Genomic DNA, 19,252 nt, shown 5'->3' with positions numbered 1-19,252 from the left:
TCAGCAATGATCTAAATGAATGGTGGAACTGATTGCAGAGGATGAATGGTCTGTGTTGGTTTCTACGATATAAATACATAGTTTGAACTGTCCACAAACTCAAAAACTCAGCTTGTTTCACGCTTTAATGCTACGGGAGAGAAATGAATGGAAACAGAATACAAATGCCACTAAATCTGGCTCTGCAGCTATTGGTACAAATCCCCGATACTGACTTTGTGAATGCCTTCAGTCTAATACTAGCAATCAATGTCAAAAGGAGGCTTTAATGTAGAATGGGAGTTCAACTCCCCAGCACTATTGACTGCCATTATGATAAGCGCATTATCCAAACAGAATAATAAGCACGGAGAAATGTTAGTAATTAACTCTCTTCTTTTTCCTTCCTTCAAGTAAACCTGAACCAATTTTTCAGTATTTAGAAAAGTAAAAATGATGAAAATGAAGTACGTTTATTTCAGTTTAGAACAGTAGAAGCAAATTGTTTAAAATCCCTTCACCGACTGACACAGAATGTGAAAATCCCATCATTTATAGGTTAGCAGACTCACCTTTGCTCCCACACCAGGTAAAGTGCGCAATGCACGCTTTGCTTCCTCATATGGTGCCTCACGAAGTGAATTCAGCCAATTTGAATCATGTGTCTCTAATATCAGCTTTGCACTTTGATTGATGTACTTTGCTCTGTATCCAAATCCCAGAGCCTGCAATTGTTGTTCCACATCATCTCCTACATGGAAAAATCATAGAAAATCATCATCCTTTACTACAACCCAGTACTCATAAATTGTCTTCTTTCACACCACCTTCATGCTGTCCCACCTCCCCACATTACTCTCCCACCTCCCCACATTACTCTCCCACCCCCCCACATTACTCTCCCCCCCCCCCCGTTCCTCCCCCCCCCCCCCGTTATTCTCCCACCTCCCCACGTTAATCTCCCACCCCCCACATTACTCTCCATCCTGCCCGTGCTTTGCCATATTAACGTCCTTTCTCACCATTCTTTTCCCCCAAACCATTCACTGAATGTTGACATCGTACATGCTAGACTTGACCTGGTGAGCTGCTTTCCAGGATCACTGCAGTCCATATGATGTGGGTAAATCCACAGTGCTGATAGGAAAGGAGTTCCAAAATTATGATAATGTGGCCGAGAGATAATGAGGAAACACTGATATATTTCCAACTCGGGACGCTGTGTGACTTGGAAGGGAAACTTGCGGGTGGTGGTGTTCCAATACATCTGCTGCCTCAAATCTAAGTGGTAGAGGTCGAGGGCTCAGAACATTCTGTTAAAACAGCCTGAGTGAGTTTCTGCAGTGCATCGTGTAGATGGTACACACTGTTGCCATTGGTGATAGAGGGAGTGAATATTGAAGGTGAGGGTGGATAGAGTGCCAATCAAGCAGGCAGTCTGGAATAGTGTTGAGTGTGTTTGATTTTGCATTCATCCAGGCAAGTGGAGAGTATTCTGTCACACTTACCACTTACAGTTGGTGGGCAGGCTTTGAGAAATCAGGAAATGCGTTACCTGCCGCAGAATTCCCAGTTTAACCTGCTCTTGTAGCAACTGTATTTATATGGCTGATCCTGTTCTGTTTTCTGGTCAATGGTAACCCCCATTGTTGACAGAACCTTTTCTCTCATTTGTATTCTCTAATTTCATCCTGCTCATATAATCTCCATCCAAAACACTGCTGCTATACATCATTGCCTGAGCATAAAAATCAACATAAATAAAAAGCGAAAGAACTGCAGATGCTGTAGATCAGAAACAAAAACAGAAGTTGCTGGAAAAGCTCAGCAGATCTGGCATTATCCATGGAGAGAAATCAGAGTTAATGCTTTGGGTTGAGTGACCCTTCCTCAAAACTACTGGTTGCTCGGAAAATGTTGGTTCATATGCAGAAGTTATGATGGGGGAGGGGTAAGGAGTAAATGATAGATGGGAATAGAGCACAAAGAGAGAGAAGAACAGAAGAAGGACAGAAGAAGAATGGATAATGATCTGTCCAGAAGGGTGAGTGGCTAACAATAGGTTGTTGTCTAATAGCAGACTGTGCTAACAAGGCCTGGTGTGTGGGGGTTGGGGCAAAGACATGAGAGACCTCAAGCCCTAAAGTTGAACTCAATGCTGAGTCCAGAAGGCTACAGGGTCCCCAAGTGGAAAATGAGGTACTGTTCTCCCAGCTTGTGCCGAGCTTCACTGGAACAGTGCAGCAAGCCCGCAATGAGATGTTGGCTAGGGCGGTGTGTTGAAGTGACAGGCAACTGGAAGCTCAGGGTCTTTGCTGTGGACATAACGTAGCTGTTCTGTGAAGTGGTCACCTAATCTACACTTTGTTTCCCCAAGGTACAGGAGACTACATTGTAAGCAGCGAATACAGTAGACTGGATTGAGTGAAGTGCAGGTAAAGCATTGCTTCACCTGGAAAGGTGTATTTGGGCCCTTGGATACTGAGGAGGGAGGAAGTAAACAGACAGCTGTTACACCTTTGGTGGTTGCAGGCAAAGGTGGCATGGGGCTGTGTTGGGAGTGAAGGAGAATTGGACCAGGGTGTCCCTGAGGAAAAGGTCCCTGCAGAAAGTGAACAAGGGAGGGGAGGGGAGGGAAGAGGAATGTGTGTCTGGTGGTGGCTTCCTGCAGGAGGTGGCGGTAATGGTGGCTAATGATCCTCTGGATGTGGATGTTAGAGGGATAGTAGGTAAGGACAAGGGGAACACTATTGCTGTTATGGGAGGGAAGAGAGGGGGTGAGGACCCAAGTGCGAGAAATGGGTTGAACCCAGCTGAGAGCCTGTCAACAATGGTGCTGGGGAATCCTCAGTTGAGGAAGAAGGTGGACATTTTGGAGGCTCTCTTGTTGAAGTTTCTTTTTGGTTCTTCATTTCTTGATTAACTTGAAGCTATACCCTGTAGAATTCCTTGCCTACTATTACCTTTCCCTGACATCTGTTCCACTTTGCGCATTGTACATTGTTATTTAAGTTAATCATTTAACCCTGTGTACATATTTCAGGCAATACCTCTCTATACACAAACTCAGCTGTTACACTGAGTGAAGTCAATCATTTATTACACTGGAGCCTCTAGAGTTGAGCTGCTATGAATGCAGTGTGCTTCTATCAGCCTGTCTCCTTTAGCGTCTCCTTGTTAATGGTCTGACTTACTGAGGGATAAAGAGAGAACATGCAATTACAGAGCTCTTTCCATTTTCTCAGAATGTCTCAAAAATCACTTTACAGTGAATGAAATACCTTAGAATTATAGTCACCTGGAGCAAAACAGTGCAGCCATTTCTTTGCACAGCAGGATCCCACAAATAAGAGTGCGCTAAATCTCCAGAGCACCAGTTTTAAATGGAGGGGGTGGGGGGTTTAAAGGGAGAGAGTGACGACTGAGTCAAAGCTAATCCTGATTATTTATACACTTTTCTGTTTAAAACATACTTATTACACTGAGTACCTCAATGCTTCTAAGGGAAAGGCAAAAACTGAATAAACTACAACCAAAATCACACAAATAAATCCACCCAAGATTTACACATTGACTGATCAGTCAGTAACAACAAAACAGCAGACCACCGATGAGTTCAACAAAACCTGGGAATTACTAGGCATCACGAAGGTCCTGTTTTAAAATTGTACGGTTTCCCCTTTTTTTGTACATCCGAAGTTAAATCAGTAAGACAGAAGTTGAAGACCTGAGAATTTCCCAGCTTCTTCAGTGGAATAGAACCAAGGCTTAGACCATTATAACTGGGGCTGTTGGGAGAGATTTCCAGAAACACCATTTGGAGGCAGTGGACCTGTTTCATGACTTCTTTAAAACCTTGAGAGTTTTCCAGTGTGTTATCGCCATCTTGTGGTAGAAGAGGAAAGCTACAAAAAAAACTCTTCATTGATACAGGGTCAAGATTCACACGACACCAGGTTTTAGCTTGTGTCAAACTTGTGTTTTCAAGTAAACCTGTTGGACTATAACCTGGTGTCGTGTGATTTTTGACCTTGTTCACCCCAGTCCAACACCAGCACCTCCACATCTTCACTGATACAATCCTAGATTTGTCCAACTGTGTTTTTCATAGAGTCATACAACTCATCCATGCCAGTTGCTAGTAATCTAATTTACTTAACTTACTCGCTTTCTCTTTTCTTCCCCCACCTCCTCAAAGTGTTCATACATTGCTGGGGTGTTAGGGATTAACCTCTACCCATCCACAAGTATTCCCACAATTGTTGAATAATATATTTGCTAACTCTGCATGGACATACTCTGGACACTGAATAGCTTGAAACTCATTTCCAATGGAACAAGCAGTTTGCCCACTGATTTCCACTTGCAGTAAGGACCAGGCAACTCACTGTGGTCACACAATGTTGCTGGTGCTTACATGGTCACCTAGCTGCAGTAATAGAACTACCTCAATGATTACAAACTGGTGTTTACACAGTTACATGGCTGTAGCCACATAGTTAGCGGTTACACATTTACTTGACAACAGTTACACAGATAACTGGTTGATATAGGTCATGCGTTTGCATGACCGCATATAATAATCGATAATAATTCACCCCAATCTAAAACACAACTACACCTTGTCTAAACAGCTCCAGTTCAGCAGAGAGGGACAGTGCCATTTATTAAATTTGCTTCCATCTTCGCACCCATGCAAGTCTGTGAGGTCAATCTTTAATTCTGAAAACTTCAGGTCAAGCCAGATGGGTTGATAACTCAAGCTAATCAATCACGGGACCAGTAATCCCAACATGCTAATTAATGCTGGACAGTATTATAGTCTCATCATGGATATCATCCAGTCAGCACATGTTCTGCAGAATGTCATTGGATAACAATCAAACAGGGCCAATTTTACTTCTTTGAGACTGGCTTGTTAAAACAAACAGCAGGACACATACCACTACCCACACCAAACTCTCAGGGAGAGCAGCAAAGATCGGCCTAGTCAGCTGATCAGTTGACAAACTTGTCAAGCCACTGGGAAGGGTCTTCAAGAAATTTCTTTCCACAGCAACATTATACAACTTTCATTTGGTAAATAAATGGGGCAAAAGAAACCAAAACATTTTCAAAACATTCTCTGTAACACAGAAATGCAGTAGTCAGAGATTATACAGCAAAACCAGAAAATTAATATCCTAAATATAAGCAGGTTGCCAGATCTGAAATGGCAACTGAATGGATTAAATTGCAGGGAGTGGGGCTTGTGGACCGGTGAACAATATGGTTTGCATGTTTTATTGCTGTGTATCTTGCTAGTGACAGAGGTCCAACTTGAAATATGTACTACTATGGAATGCAGACAAGAATAAAGAAACAAAGTCTAGGACTGGACATGCTATTACAGGCAATACTGAGTCTCGTATGACTCTTCTTCAGAACTCTCTTTTCTGAAGTTCTGAAGAAGGGTCAGAACAAACTTGAAAGTTACTCTATTTCTCTCCACAGATGCTGCCAGATCTGCTGAGTTTTTTCAGCATACTCTGTACTTGTTTCAGATTTCCAGCATCTGCAGTATTTTGCTTTTATACTCTTACAGCTTCCTCCTAACCTTCACCTTCAACTACCTTCAATACATACCAACATACAAGTTAGGAGCAGAAGTAGGCTACTTGGTCTCTCGACCATGCTTTGTTATTTAATAACATTGTGGCTAATTTCATTGCAACCTCAACTCAACATTCCTGTCTAACCGCGATCATTTTTAATATCCTTTCTTATTGAGAATCTCTCCACCTCTGCCTTAAAAAATATTCAAAGATTCTGCTTCCCTAACTTTTGGGAAATGAGTTCTAAACCCTCAGAGAGAAGTTTTGCCTCAATTCTGTCTTAAAATTGGCCACCTCTGATAATTAAATGGTGACCCTGCCTAGTTGTAAATTTTCTCAAGATGAAACATCCTCTCCACATTGACCCTGTCAAGATTCCTCTTGATTTTAAATGCTCCAGTCAATACTGTTAGTTAACTAGATTCTCTTGACATTGTCTGGGGAGGAAACAGAGACATAAATACTGGCAATCTGTTCTAAAAAACGAGCACTCTGTGTAAAATTGCTAAATCTTAGCTGATCGTCCTCCCCTTTTAAAGCTTCTTTCACTTGTTCATGCTCCCTTGTTTTATGTAAATCAGAATCCACACAACATGGTAAAGTTCACTTGGTTATTCATTTAAATCCTCAGTACTGCAACAAAGTATCTGCTCTCCCCCCACCCCCAAAGTTTGAATGGCCCTGTCCAGTTCCTATGTTCTTTCCCAATTAAAGCTCATGTTTTTGTATCAGGTGCCTGGGTTATTGACCTCATTGCACATTGCAGCCCCAGATTTCTTTGTGGTTCAAATACAGGGAAATTTGAGTGATCCACATGTCAGTCATGCCCCACGCAAGTCAGAAGGCTGTGGGACCAAGTCCTTTTCCAGAGATTTGAGTGCAAAAACTCAGGCAGAAACTTCAGTGCTCAGCAAGTGCTGCTCTGTTGGAGGTGTCACCTTTTGGATTTGACATTTAGCCAAAGCTCTGTTGGATTTGTCAACTGGATGTTTAGAAATCCCACTGTGTTATTTTCAAGAACAGGGGAGTTCTCCTCAGCATTTTAGTCACAGAATCATAGCGATGTACAGCATGGAAACAGACCCTTCAGTCCAATCAGTCCACATCAACCAGATATCCTAAATTAATCTAGTCCTATTTCGCAGCTTCTGGCCCATATCCCTCTATCCCCTTCCTATTCATGTACCCATCCAGATGCCTTTTAAATGTTGTAATTGTACCAACTTCCACCACTTCCTCTGGCAGTTCATTCCATATACGCACCACCCTCTGTTTGAAAAAGTCGCCTTTTAGGTCCCTTTTAAATCCTTCTTCTCTCACCTTAAACCTATGCCCTCTAGTTTTGGATTCCCCCACCCTGGGGAAAAGACCTTGGCTATTCACCCTATCCATGCCCTTCATGGTTTTATAAACCTCTATAAGGTCACCTCTCAGCCTCTGACGCTCCAGGGAAAATAGCCCCAGTCTATTCAGTCTCTCCCTATGGGCTCAAACCCTCCAATCCCGGCACCATTCTTGTAAATCTTTTCTGTACCCTTTCAAGTTTCACAAGATCTTTCCTAGGCAGGGAGGCCCGAATTGAACATAGTATTCTAAAGGGGCTAAACCAATGTTGTCTAACATTAAACACTCGACCAACAAGGCAACAAGTCATTGACCAGAAACATTCGTCCTGTATTGCCAAACACAATGCTAAAGATTATTGGCATCATTTTCTATGTCTATTTCACTGAAAACAGATGTAGTTGGTCTTTGGTCATCACATTCAGTTAGTGGGAGCTTGCTGTACTGATATTGGCTGCTGCCACAGCAATGAAAATAATTCAACAGTACTCCTTTGGCTGTGATTTGCTTTGGGATGTCCTAAGATTGTGTATTTGACCTTTTAGTCTTTCTGGAGGAGAGCACCTGGTTCTTGTTTTCTGTCGAGAGGCTAGAAAAGCAACTTCAAACAGCAGGCTGGGCTCAGGCAGGTACAATTCAAAATCCATTCTAGTTGAGTTAGATGTGTGTTCCACACTGTTGACATCTGCTACAGAAAGCCCTCCTTCTGACTGATGCCAAGTCACCTTTCTCGGCACCCAAAGCATTAACGCAGGTCAGAGTACAGTTTCACATTCACTGGCCATCCTCCACTACATTGGGCAGGTAGTCATTCTTCATGCCTTGGTGCTGTGTTAGAGACTATTCAACCATGTTAGGTGTCACAACAAAGTCCCCAACTCTGATTCACAGTTGAACATGCCATCATAGATCTGTGCTTGCCTGTTCCAGGAAAGGAGGGTTTGGCACAGCCACTGGAGAGTGACAAGGAGTAAGGTTTCTGAATAATTTTTCCTGCTTTCTATAAAAGCACCATAGATCCATTTTGTACACGCACCATAGAAAGCATTCTATCATACTTTGATGGGTTGGTATGGCAACTACTCTGCCCAGGACCATAAGAAACTGCAGGCAGTTGTGAACACAGCCCAGTTTCTTGCTGCTTCAGGAAGTCAGCCAACATAATCAAACAGCCCTCCCACCCCGGTTACAGTCTTTTCCAACCTCTTCCGTCCTGCAGAAGATACAAAAGCTTAAATACCCGTACCAACAGATTAAAGAATAGCTTCTTCCCTGCTGTTATTAGACTTCTGAATGGACCTCGCAAATTTTAAATATAATGTTGACCTTGCTCTTTGTGCACCTTTTCTGCAGAGTTACACTGTTTTTCTAACTCTATTACCCTAAGACACTTAGTATGGTATGATCTGCCTGTATTGCACGCAAAACAAAACTTTTCACTGTACCTAGGTACATGTGACAATAATAAATTAAATCAAAATGGGTTATATCACAAAGCCTGCACTAGCCAGAAGCCTGATCAACGACAACTTGCAGTGACGCTAACCTGCCAGGGCCTGCAGTGTTGGGAATGAGTAGTAGGTGTACGAGTCCAGTTCACACAGCCTCTCTCCATAGATCTGGCACAGGCGCTCGATCATTCCACTGATACGTGAGATGTTGTTGTTGGAGGTGCAGATGAAAGAAAAGAGACACTCAGTGGGATCTTGCCGCAGGACGCGGACACCTGAAACAGCACAGAGCATGCTCAAGTTAGAAATAAATTCCTTATTCATTGCACAGCTGAATGCGTAAACTGTCCCACAATAACAAAGCGCATTCTCTTTCGCGCACTGAATGGTCACCTGAACGTAAGGCATTGGTTTATCTCATCATATGCCAGAAATTTTAGAATTTAAAATTATTCTTGGACTAAACGAGTTTAAGAAAATTTGCTGAGAAGAGCATTCTGTCTGCAAATGAAGCGACAGTGAAAGAAATGTCTTTATTTTTCATGTTTAGGACGTGAGCATTACTGGTGAGGCTGGCATTTACTGGCCATCTCTGGTCAGAGACAATTGAGGTAATCATGTAAAAGTGGATTGTAGCCATATAAAGGCCAGACTGGGCAACAGGTTCAGACAGGACCTTCATTGTCATTTTTATTGATCTCAGCTTTTATTATCTGTTTCTCAAAACTAAATTCAAACAATCAAACTAGCACGTGGGGATATTAACTCATGTTTCTTGAATTATTAGTCCTGTAACAGAATCACTATATTATCAGAAACACACACCGTGATAAGGACATAACCCACTAAAGTGCAGCACCAACCAGACCCTAGTACACAGCATTACAGACTGCCACCTACTGCAATACCCACATGGCCACTATAGAGCAGAACCCACCATCCCATATTAAAGATTAGGACTGGCATAACCCACTGCACTACTCACATAGCCACCAATTTCTGAATCTTTGGTCACTACCCAAGAGTGACCTTTTGTTTCCTCTGTTCTAGATTTAATTATTCAGCTTTTTTTTTCATATTTACTCATGGGGTGTGTGCATCATTTGTGAATTATAAATTTCCCAGAGAGGAGCTAAGTATCAACCACATTGTTGTGTATGTGGAGTCAAGTGTAGGCCTGACCAGGAAAGGATGGCAGATTTCCTTCCTAAACAGGACCCAAATGAACCATTTGGGTTTTTACAACAATTGACAGTGGTTACACGGTCACAATTAGATCAGCTCTTTATTCCAGATATTTATTGGATTTAAATTCCGCTATCTACCAATGATGGGATTGGAACCCACGTACCCATGATCTGCACTGCTAGTCTAGTGACAGTACAATTTCACTACCTCCCTGCAGCCTCTAGTTAAGACTAGAGCAGCAAGACTAATAGAGATCGCTTAGGACTGCACCCCAGTTTCAGAATAGGATCAAACCATCAGCCCTTAAGCCTGCTCTACAATTCAATTGGATAATGGCTGCTCTCTTTCTTAACTCCTTCTACCTGTTTGATTGTCTCTCTTGATATCACTTCCTACCAAAATCTGAAAATCTCAGTTTTAGAGTTGTCAATTGATCCCAAGCCCCAGTAGCCTTTTTAAAGAATCATCAATGGGTGGCATGGTGGCTCAGTGGTTAGCACCGCTGCCTCACATCACCAGGGACCCAGGTTCGATCCCACCCTTGGGCAACTGTCTATGTGGAGTTTACACATTCTCCCCATGTCTTTGGGGGTTTCCTCCCACAGTCCAAAGATGTGCAGGCTAGGTGGATTGGCCATGCTAAATTGCCCATAGTGCCCAGGGATATGTGGGTTATAGGGGGATGGGTCTGGGTGGGATGCTCTGAGGGTCAGTGTGGACTTGGTGGGCCAAAGGGCCTGTTTCTATGATAGCCTTTTGGAGGGAGAACTTTAGATTTTGACATCTTCTGTAGTATGTGCTTTCTGTCATCACATCCGAATGATCTTATCCTAAAAATAAATTATTTGCCTTTTTCTGCACTTGTCCAACCAGCGAAAATAATTATTTACTCTATTAAATCTTATTAACATCTGAAAGATCTAAACTACATCACCTGTTAATTGACAAACTGTGAGGGACCAGAAGGCTAGTCTAAGCAGTTTACCCGCATTATTTCATCCTGTTAGCTTACTGGAATGTTTCAGGTACAACTTCATCATTCTCCTCCTTCCAAGTAAAAAAGAAATCTGAATTTACATTGAAATGATACACCCTAACACCAACCCAACAGATTGCTATTTAACTGGACTATGTAAGTTAACATTGTCAAAACAGAACAGCACTGTGGCTCAGGGTCAATAAATGCGGATCTGGAAAAGCACAGCAGGTCAGACAGCACCCAAGGAGCAGCGAAGTCAAGGTTTCGGGCCGAAACCCTTTGTCAGGACTGGGGAGAGGGAGCGGAGCCCAGAAATAGAGGGAAAGGGGTGAGTCTGGGGTGAGGGTAGGTGGGGTGGTGATAGATGGATGCAGGTAAGGGGTTATTGTGGGAAGGGTGGAGCAGATAGGTGAGTTGGAAGATGGACAGGTTCGGGGCAGAGATATTTTGAAGCTGGTGAAATCAATACTCAGGCCATTGGGCTGTAAGCTCCCAAGGCAAAATATCAGACGTTGTTCCTCCAGTTTACATGTGGCCTTGCTCTGACAGTGGGGGAGGCCAAGGATGGACATGTCACCAGGGGAGTGGGAGGGGGAGTTAAAGTGGATGGCAACCGGAAGGTGGGGTTGGTTGGTGCATGCAGAGCTCAGGTGCTCCGTAAACTAGTCCCCAAGTCTGTGTTTGGTCTCCCCGATGTAGAGGAGACCACATCAAGAGCAATGGGTACAGTAGATGAGGCTAGATGAAGTACAGGTGAATCTCTGCCGGATTTGGAAGGATTGTTTAGGGCCTTGAAAGGAGGTGAGAGAGGACGTGTAGGAGCAGGTGTAGCACGTCCTGCAGTTGCAGGGAAAGGTACCGGGTGTGGTGCAGGGGTTGGTGGGAAGTGTAGACCTGACAAGGGAGTCACGGAATGAATGGTCCCTGCGGAAAGCAGACAGGGCAGGGGAGAAGAATATCTTTTTGGTGGTGCAGTCTGATTGTAGGTGACAGAAAAGTCAGAAGATGATGCATTGTATTCAGAGGCTGGTGGTTTGGTATGTGAGGAATAAGGGTACTCTACCCTTATTGTTGTTTGGGGGAGAGGGTTTGAGGGCAGAAGCACAGGAAATAGGGGAGATGCGATTGAAGGGATCCTTAATAACAGAGAAGGGGAAACTACAGTCCCTAAAGTAGGAGGATGTCTGGGTAGTCCTAGAGTAGAATGCCTTATCCTGGGAGCAGATGCGGCAGAGGCAGAGGAATTGACAGTATGGGACAGCATTTTTGCAGGAGGGTGCGTGAGAGGATGTGTGGTCAAGGTAATTGTGGGAGTCAGTGGGTTTGAAACGGATATCAGTGGTGAGTCGATTACCAGAGGTGGAGAGGTCCAGAAAGGGGAGGGAGGTGTCAGAAATGGTCCAGGTGAATTTATGGGTGTTGGTGAGGTTGATGAACTGTTCAAACTCCTTGCGGGAGCACAAAGCAGCACCAATATAGTCATCGATGTGGCTCAGGATCAGATCCTGATTACGAATGCTTCTGTGACATGCCTTGGGATGTTTCTAAATCACACCAAAAGATAAGCATGAATGTATCCCTAACTAAATTAGGGAATGTAGTGATTGGAACCAGGTTGACTATAGGATCATTGATTGGGGTCGTTACCCTGGGCCAATCAGCAAGCCCAGACTGACCAATATAAACAGGGGATTTAGCATCTCCTCAGTTTAGGAAACTGACTCTGAGCTGGTGGGTCATTGCCAGCGTACTGTGCACAAGTAAATAAAGGGTTACTTGGTGACAGAATACTGGCCTCAGGTGTTATTTCAGATAGATAGCCAATCACAGTGGTATAGGATGTCAGTGGTGGATCTTGTGGTGCAGGGTAGTGTCCCCATCTCTGGCTAAACAGGTCCAGGTTCAAGTCTCACCTGCCTCCAGAGGTGTATCATAACATGTCTGAGCAGGTTGATTTAAAAATCATTTACAGGTCCTCTGTTCTTGTAGTTAAAATACGTGTTAATTGGAACTTAAAGTTTTGTGTCTCGAGGCATTGAAAATTCTATAAAATGGGTATATTCCAAGTTTGTATTTCCTTGGGGAATTTTGAACGAGGGGCTGGTGATTTAGGACTAACATGAGGAAAAGTGTCCTACGTCTGCAACATAGGAAAACAAAGCCCTTCAGCCCATCGTGTCTGTATCGGTCAAAAATAACCACTGAACTATTCTAATCCTTTTTTCCAGTATTTGATCAATAGCATCACATGCCTTGGCATTGCAAGTGTACATCTAAATACTTCTTAAACGTTATAAGGGTTTCTGTGTTGTGGTGATACTATGGCTTTAAGAGGAGTATTTTGTCCTTTTTTTTTAAACATGAAGGTTGACACAGAGGTTCCGAGCATTCTGCTCAAAGCCAACAAAGTAAACGGCTTGTGATGTCTTTCTTTTTAAAGTTGGAACTATACAAGCAGTCTGAATGGGTGGTGTCAAGCTCCCACAGAACCAAGACTTTTCGTTGCAGCTTTCAGCTGTTGCTGGGACTTTGAAGCTGGTTGCGGAAGCTGTTATTCCTCTCTCTGTTACAGCTAAAAGCTAGGGTTCTATTCCTGCTGCTGGATCTGCATGTGAAACAATCCATTTTACTGAATTGCCTTTGCCAAGGGTGTGTTTATGGGATGTTACTATATTGGAACACTTAATTAGTAGTGGTTAATACATATAATTTTGTTAAGCATTTTGATAGTTACAGTTTATTGTTTATTTTATTTTTATTTTGGCTGTATTTTAACTAGTGTAAAAATAAACTGCGTTTTGCTTAAAGTTGAGTAGATTGACCAATCAAATTGCATCTGGAACGCAACACCTTACCTTTAAATTAAAGAAAAATTAGGGCCTGGGCTATCTAATTAATATATCTTGAGGCGGGTACGTTCTGGTCTATAATAGCCTTTATCACCCTTACAGGCCGCAAGTTTGAGATTCCCACCACCCTCTGGGTGAAATACATTTTCCTCACATCTCCTGTAAACATCCCTTACCTTAAATCTATGCTCCTGGTCTTTGATACCTCTGTCAATGGGAAAAGTTTCTTCCTGTTTATCTTGTCTATGTCACTCATAACTTTATACAGCTCAATAATGTCCCCTCTTAGTCTCCTCAGCTTCGACGAAAACAACACCAGTCTATCCAATCTCTCCTCATAACTTAAGCTCTCCAGTCCAGGCAACATCCTCGTAAATCTCCTCTGTACCCTCTCCACAGCTATTACATCCTTCCTATGATGTGGAGGTGCCAGTGTTGGATTGGGGTGGACAAAGTCGGAAGTCACATGGCACTAGGTTATAGTCCAACAGGTTTATTTGAAATCACAAGCTTTTGTCATCTGACGAAGCTGCAGCGCTCCAAAAGCTTGTGATTTCAAATAAACCTGTGAACAATAACCCAGTGTCGCATGACTTCTGACAACATTCTTCCTATGATGTGGATTCCGGAATTGTACACAATACTCTACTTGTGGCTAACCAATGCACTTTACAGTTCCAGCATCATTTTCCTGCTCTTAATCTCTACGCTCACTTAACAAAGGTAACCATCCCATGTACCTTCTTAAACATCCTACCTGTTCCACTACCTTAAAGACCTGGTCGACATTCACATACTTCTCTGATCCTCGATGCTTCCCTGGATCCTACTGATCATCATGAATTCCCTTGCATGTTTGTGCTGCTCAAGTGTATCACCTCACATTTATCCAGATTGAATTCCATTTTGCACTGACCAGCCCATCAAAATTCTCCTGCAATCCAAGGCTATCCTTCTGACTATTTACACCCCTCCTTGTGTCTCAATTCTAGATTCTCCCATGAGGAGGACATCCATTGAGCTTCCCTCAATACTGCTCTTATTCTTCAAACAGAAAGTATCTTCTAATAATCAGCGTTAGACTAACGTTCTATATGGTATGTGCAATGCTGGGTGACAAAATATCAATCAGATCTTCAAATGAACACACGTACTAGCCATTCTGTTAGAACGTTAACTATTGAATTCCTTCAGGAACCCACCCACCAGGGAAATCTTGTGCTACTCGCTCAAAGTGTTTGTCTGCTTGACTCCAATGTGAGTAGAGCTCCGAGAGGCAGACATGCAACTGAAAGTAATCGGTTAAAATCCTGCATTCCTCTTCATCTGCAGCACTGCATTCCAACTTCAATCGTCCAGGTATGGTATCATGCACATGCTGTACGGGTTCCATTTTCACTTCAGAAAACTTCATCTCTGCTGCTTGGAAATTTCCATCTTCATCTTTAATTTGAGCCTCAGTTTCATTTTCCTTTTTCACTTTAACATCTATTGTGTTTGTGGAAAGTCCTTGTCTCTGTTGGTTTTTCGTTGACTCTTCAATGGCATTTTCTGCCTCCTCAGAATAGGTCCGATACCAGATCTTATCCTCTGTCTGCGTCAGGGTCCATACACGATTAGCTAAGACACCTGTCCAGTGCCCAGGGCTCCTCTCCTGCCAACTGCAACAGAAAATCTTCGTTTAGACTGGTGCTGATTACATTTGCCTGCTGCCTTTTAGTTCCAACTACTTGCTGGCTCCTGAAACACCATTATTAGTATTGCCCTTCAGGTCCCATGGTCCTCTAGCTCAATTACAAGTCCTGTCATCTCTCACTCAAATTTAACCTTCCTCCTCAGCTCTCAGGGCCTCAATTGAAAATGTCAGGAGCCACCCTTACAAGACACACTGTCTAGCCTGTTTAATCTCAAAGGAATCAAAAGAATTGGGAATGAATTTTCCCATTCTTCAGTATGTGGTAACAAAGGCAGGGTCTCTCTCTCTTCGGTGACCTGAACTTTGCTTCAAGAGGGTATGGTTTTGGCAATGAGGGAAGGGAATGGCAGCCTTTCCCCTGGTGAAGGCATGTACGCTAAACTGAGCCCAGGGCAGGATGCAGAAATAGGGTTTAGTCCCTGATTTTCTCCCTTTACTATGCAGAGATTTTGGATGGGAGAATCGAGTAAAACTCAGTCATCAGGTCATACAGCACAGAAACAGACCCTTCGGTCCAACTCGTCACGTTGACCAAGTTTCTCAAACTAAACTGGTTCCACTTGCCTGCATTTTGCCCATATCCCTCTAAACTTGTCCTATTCACGAACTTATCCAAATGTCTTTTAAATGTTGTAATTGTACGTGCATCTATTACTTTATCTGACAATTCATTCCACACACTCTAGGACACAGTGCCAGTAACTATGAAGATGAAGGGAAATGGTGGCTGGAGTTACAAGTGTGAATGCTGTACTGATCCTGTGGAATAGTCTCACAAGCTGCAGACTCTGGCATGTAATTTGGAGCTGTATTACTGGAGACAGAATCTTTACATGCCATTCAACCCATGCCATTACTGAAATAAAAACAGAAAACGACAGAATTACTCAGCAGTTGAGGCAATATAAATGGAGCGAGAAACAGAATGCACGATTCAGGTCAATGTCTTTTCATCAGAGTCATACGATAACTGGCCTTGGAGTGTTCGATAAGGTGTAAAGCTCTATACCATGATCCATTTATATCTGACCTGGTTTTGTTTCATTCTAAGGTTACACACCAGTTGTGTTATTCACATGTGCTTGTGTTTTCACTGGAATTAATTCTATAATGGTGAAGCACACTCATCCCATTCCAACTGACATCAAGCCTCGTCAACATAAACTCACCGGAATGACTGACCACAAGAAAGGACGATGTCAAGCCTCAGTTCAGAGCGAGTGCAGGGGATGAAGTTCCACAGAGCTGGGTCTGTAGTCAGTGTGGCATGTCGCTGCATTACTTTATAAGTTGAACAGCAGCTACACTTGTAAAATATTTTACCCTGTAAAAACATTCGAATGAAGAGATGTTACAAGAAACATAAAAACTCAATTTCAGGAGAAGTGCACAGAGAAACACTTCATATTTCAGCACAGTGACTTTCATCAGACTCGTAAATGTCACAGATGAAACAAATCTTCAGCAAATACAGAGGCAGGGACAAGTATGAAAAAGGGGAAATAGAACAAAATAGAAAATCTACGGTGAGATAGAAGGCAAAGTGTCTGAATGAATCACAGAATCCTACAAGGCCATTCGACCCATCAAGTCCGCACCGACCCTCCTAAGAGCATCTCTCCCAGACCCAACACCGTGCTCCCCCCTCCCCTCCAAATTGTACTTAGCAAGGCCAATCCACCTAACCTGCACGTTTTTGAACTGTGAGAGAAAACCACAGCACCAACGGAAACCCACACAAACACAGGGAAAATACGCAAACTCCACACAAACAGTCGCCCAGGGAGGAATCGAACCCAATAGAAGCTCAGGGTCTTGCGTGTAAACCAAACACAGCTGTTCAGAAGAGGACAAAAATGAATAGTTCAGGGGAGACAGTAATTTTTAATTCACTAATTTTTGCCACATCAGTAAGCTGAGCATGGTGGCCATCACCAAGGAAAAGGTGCTAGTAAAACTGATTGGCCTGAAGGTGGACAAACCACCTGGACCAGATGGACTACACCCAGAGTGCTAAAGAAGATAGCTGAGGACATAGTGGAAGCATTAGTGGTGATCTTTCAGGAATCACCAGCGTCAGGGAGGATCCCAGAGGACTGGAAAATCGCCAACGTGACACCCCTGTTTAAAAAGGGAGTAAGGCAAAAGACGGAAAATTACAGGCCGATTAGCCTAACCTCGGTCGTGGGTAAGATTTTGGAGTCCACTGTAAAGGATGAGATTTCTGAATATTTGGAAGTGTATAGTAAAATAGGGCAAAGTCAGTACGGTTTCATCAAGGGGAGGTCATGCCTGATAAATCTGCTAGAATTCTTTGAGGAAGTAACGAGCAGGGTAGACCAAGGAGAGCCAATGGATGTTATCTACGTGGGCTTCAAGAAGGCCTTTGATAAGGTGCCACACAGGAGGTTGCTGAGTAAGATAAGGGCCCACGGTGTTAGAGGCAAGGTACTAGCATGGATAGAAGATTGGTTGTCTGGCAGAAAGCAGACAGTGGGGATAAAAGGGTCTTTCTCAGGAGGGCAGCTGGTGACAAGTCGTGTTCCGCAAGGGTCAGTGTTGGGACCACAACTTTTCACTTTGTACATTAATGATCTAGATGAAGGAACTGTGGGCATTGTGGCTAAGTTTCCAGACGATACAAAGATAGGTGGAGGGACAGGTAGTATTGAGGAGGTGGCAAGGCTGCAGAAGGACTTGGACAGGTTAGGAGAGTGGGCAAAGAAGTGGCAGATGGAGTACAACGTGGGAAAGTGTGAGGTCATGCACTTTGGTAAGAAGAACAAAAGCATGGACTATTTTCTAAATGGGGAGAAAATTCAGAAGTCTGAAGTGCAAAGAGACTTGGGAGTTCTAGTCTAGGATTCTCTCAAGGTAAACTTGCAGGTTGAGTCAGTAGTCAGGAAGGCAAATGCAATGTTGGCATGTATTTTGAGAGGACTGGAATATAAAAGCAGGGATGTACTACAGAGGCTTTATAAGGCTCTGGTCAGGCCACATTTGGAGCATTGCGTGCAGTTTTGGGCCCCATATTTCAGGATGGATGTACTGGCCCTGGAGCGGGTTCAGAGAAGGTTCACGAGAATGGTCCCAGGAATGGAAAGCTTAACATATGAGGAAGGTTTGAGGACTCTGGGACTGTACTCATTGGAGTTTAGAAGGATGAGGGGGGATCTAATTGAAACTTTCAAAATACTGAATGGCCTGGACTAAGTGGATGTTGGGAAGATGCTTCCATTGGTAGAAGAGTCTAAGACCCGAGGGCACAGCCTTAGAGTAAAGGGAAGACCTTTTAGAACGGAGATAAGGAGAAACTTCTTCAACCAGAGAGCTGTGAATCTATGGAATTCACTGCCACAGAAGGCTGTCGAGGCCACGTCATTGAGTACATTTAAGACTGAGATAGATAGGTTCTTGATTATCAAGGGGATCAAGGGTTTCAGGGAGAAAGCAGGAGAATGGGGTTGAGGAACTTATCAGCCATGATTGAATGGCGGAGCCGACTTGATGGGCCAAATGGCCTAATTTGTGCTCCTATATCTTACGGTCTTATAGTATCACTGGATTAATTGCCCCGAGAAAGTGGTAGTAGCTACCTTCTAGAAACATCGCAGCAGCTGGCTCAGTTAATTCATAAAGTGTTAATCACATTGATATGGGACTCAGTCAATGTGAGAATAGCAGATTTCCTCCATTCAGGATATTAGTGCATCTTTTCGGCTGTCATTATTGTTACTAGTTAATTTAATTCGTCAAATAAGATTTAAACTCCAGTGAATTATTACTGTAGTATTATAACCACCATATACCTATTTTTGGAATCACTAAACTGTACAAAGACAGCAGGAGATCATTCAGCCATCCTGTCTCTGCAACAGCAACTCAGCTAGTCACAGCCCTCTATTTGAGACATTGGCCGGAGTTTAAAATGCAATACACAGACACAGGTACTGACTCCCATAGTTTTGTCGGAAAATGACAAGGTAATTGGGGAAAAAAACGATGAGTAAACTTGAAAAAAAGGGAATAGAAATTTTACAATGGGAAAACCCAAACAGATTAGTTCAGATCAGACGCCCATATTAGCCAGCGCCTCCCATTCAATTCCAGCTCAACACCCTGACCCCGCCCCTTCATGTCACTCAGAGATGAACCCCGCCCCCGGAGACACA

General features: G+C 43.2%; 1 protein-coding gene across 2 annotated transcripts in view; it reads right to left on the bottom strand.

Moving 5' to 3' along the window:
* ogg1 (8-oxoguanine DNA glycosylase) overlaps positions 1–19,252 on the bottom strand; it is a 25,725-nt gene that overhangs the window by 5,697 nt on the left and 776 nt on the right. For both annotated transcript variants that reach the window (XM_020524311.2, XM_048606556.1), the window contains exons 2-5: positions 16,250–16,404; positions 14,591–15,045; positions 8,464–8,643; positions 552–730 (exon numbers count right to left, since the gene is read on the bottom strand). In XM_020524311.2, coding sequence (XP_020379900.2) covers positions 552–730; positions 8,464–8,643; positions 14,591–15,045; positions 16,250–16,359 — 924 coding nt within the window. In that variant the 5' untranslated portion in view covers positions 16,360–16,404. The remainder of the gene's footprint in view (positions 1–551; positions 731–8,463; positions 8,644–14,590; positions 15,046–16,249; positions 16,405–19,252) is intronic.

The sequence above is a fragment of the Rhincodon typus genome, chromosome 16, assembly GCF_021869965.1.
Source record: "Rhincodon typus isolate 14 chromosome 16, sRhiTyp1.1, whole genome shotgun sequence".
NCBI classification, from domain to species: domain Eukaryota; kingdom Metazoa; phylum Chordata; class Chondrichthyes; order Orectolobiformes; family Rhincodontidae; genus Rhincodon; species Rhincodon typus.
Note: the sequence above shows the minus strand (reverse complement) of the source record. Positions and strands in the feature narration are given on the sequence as shown.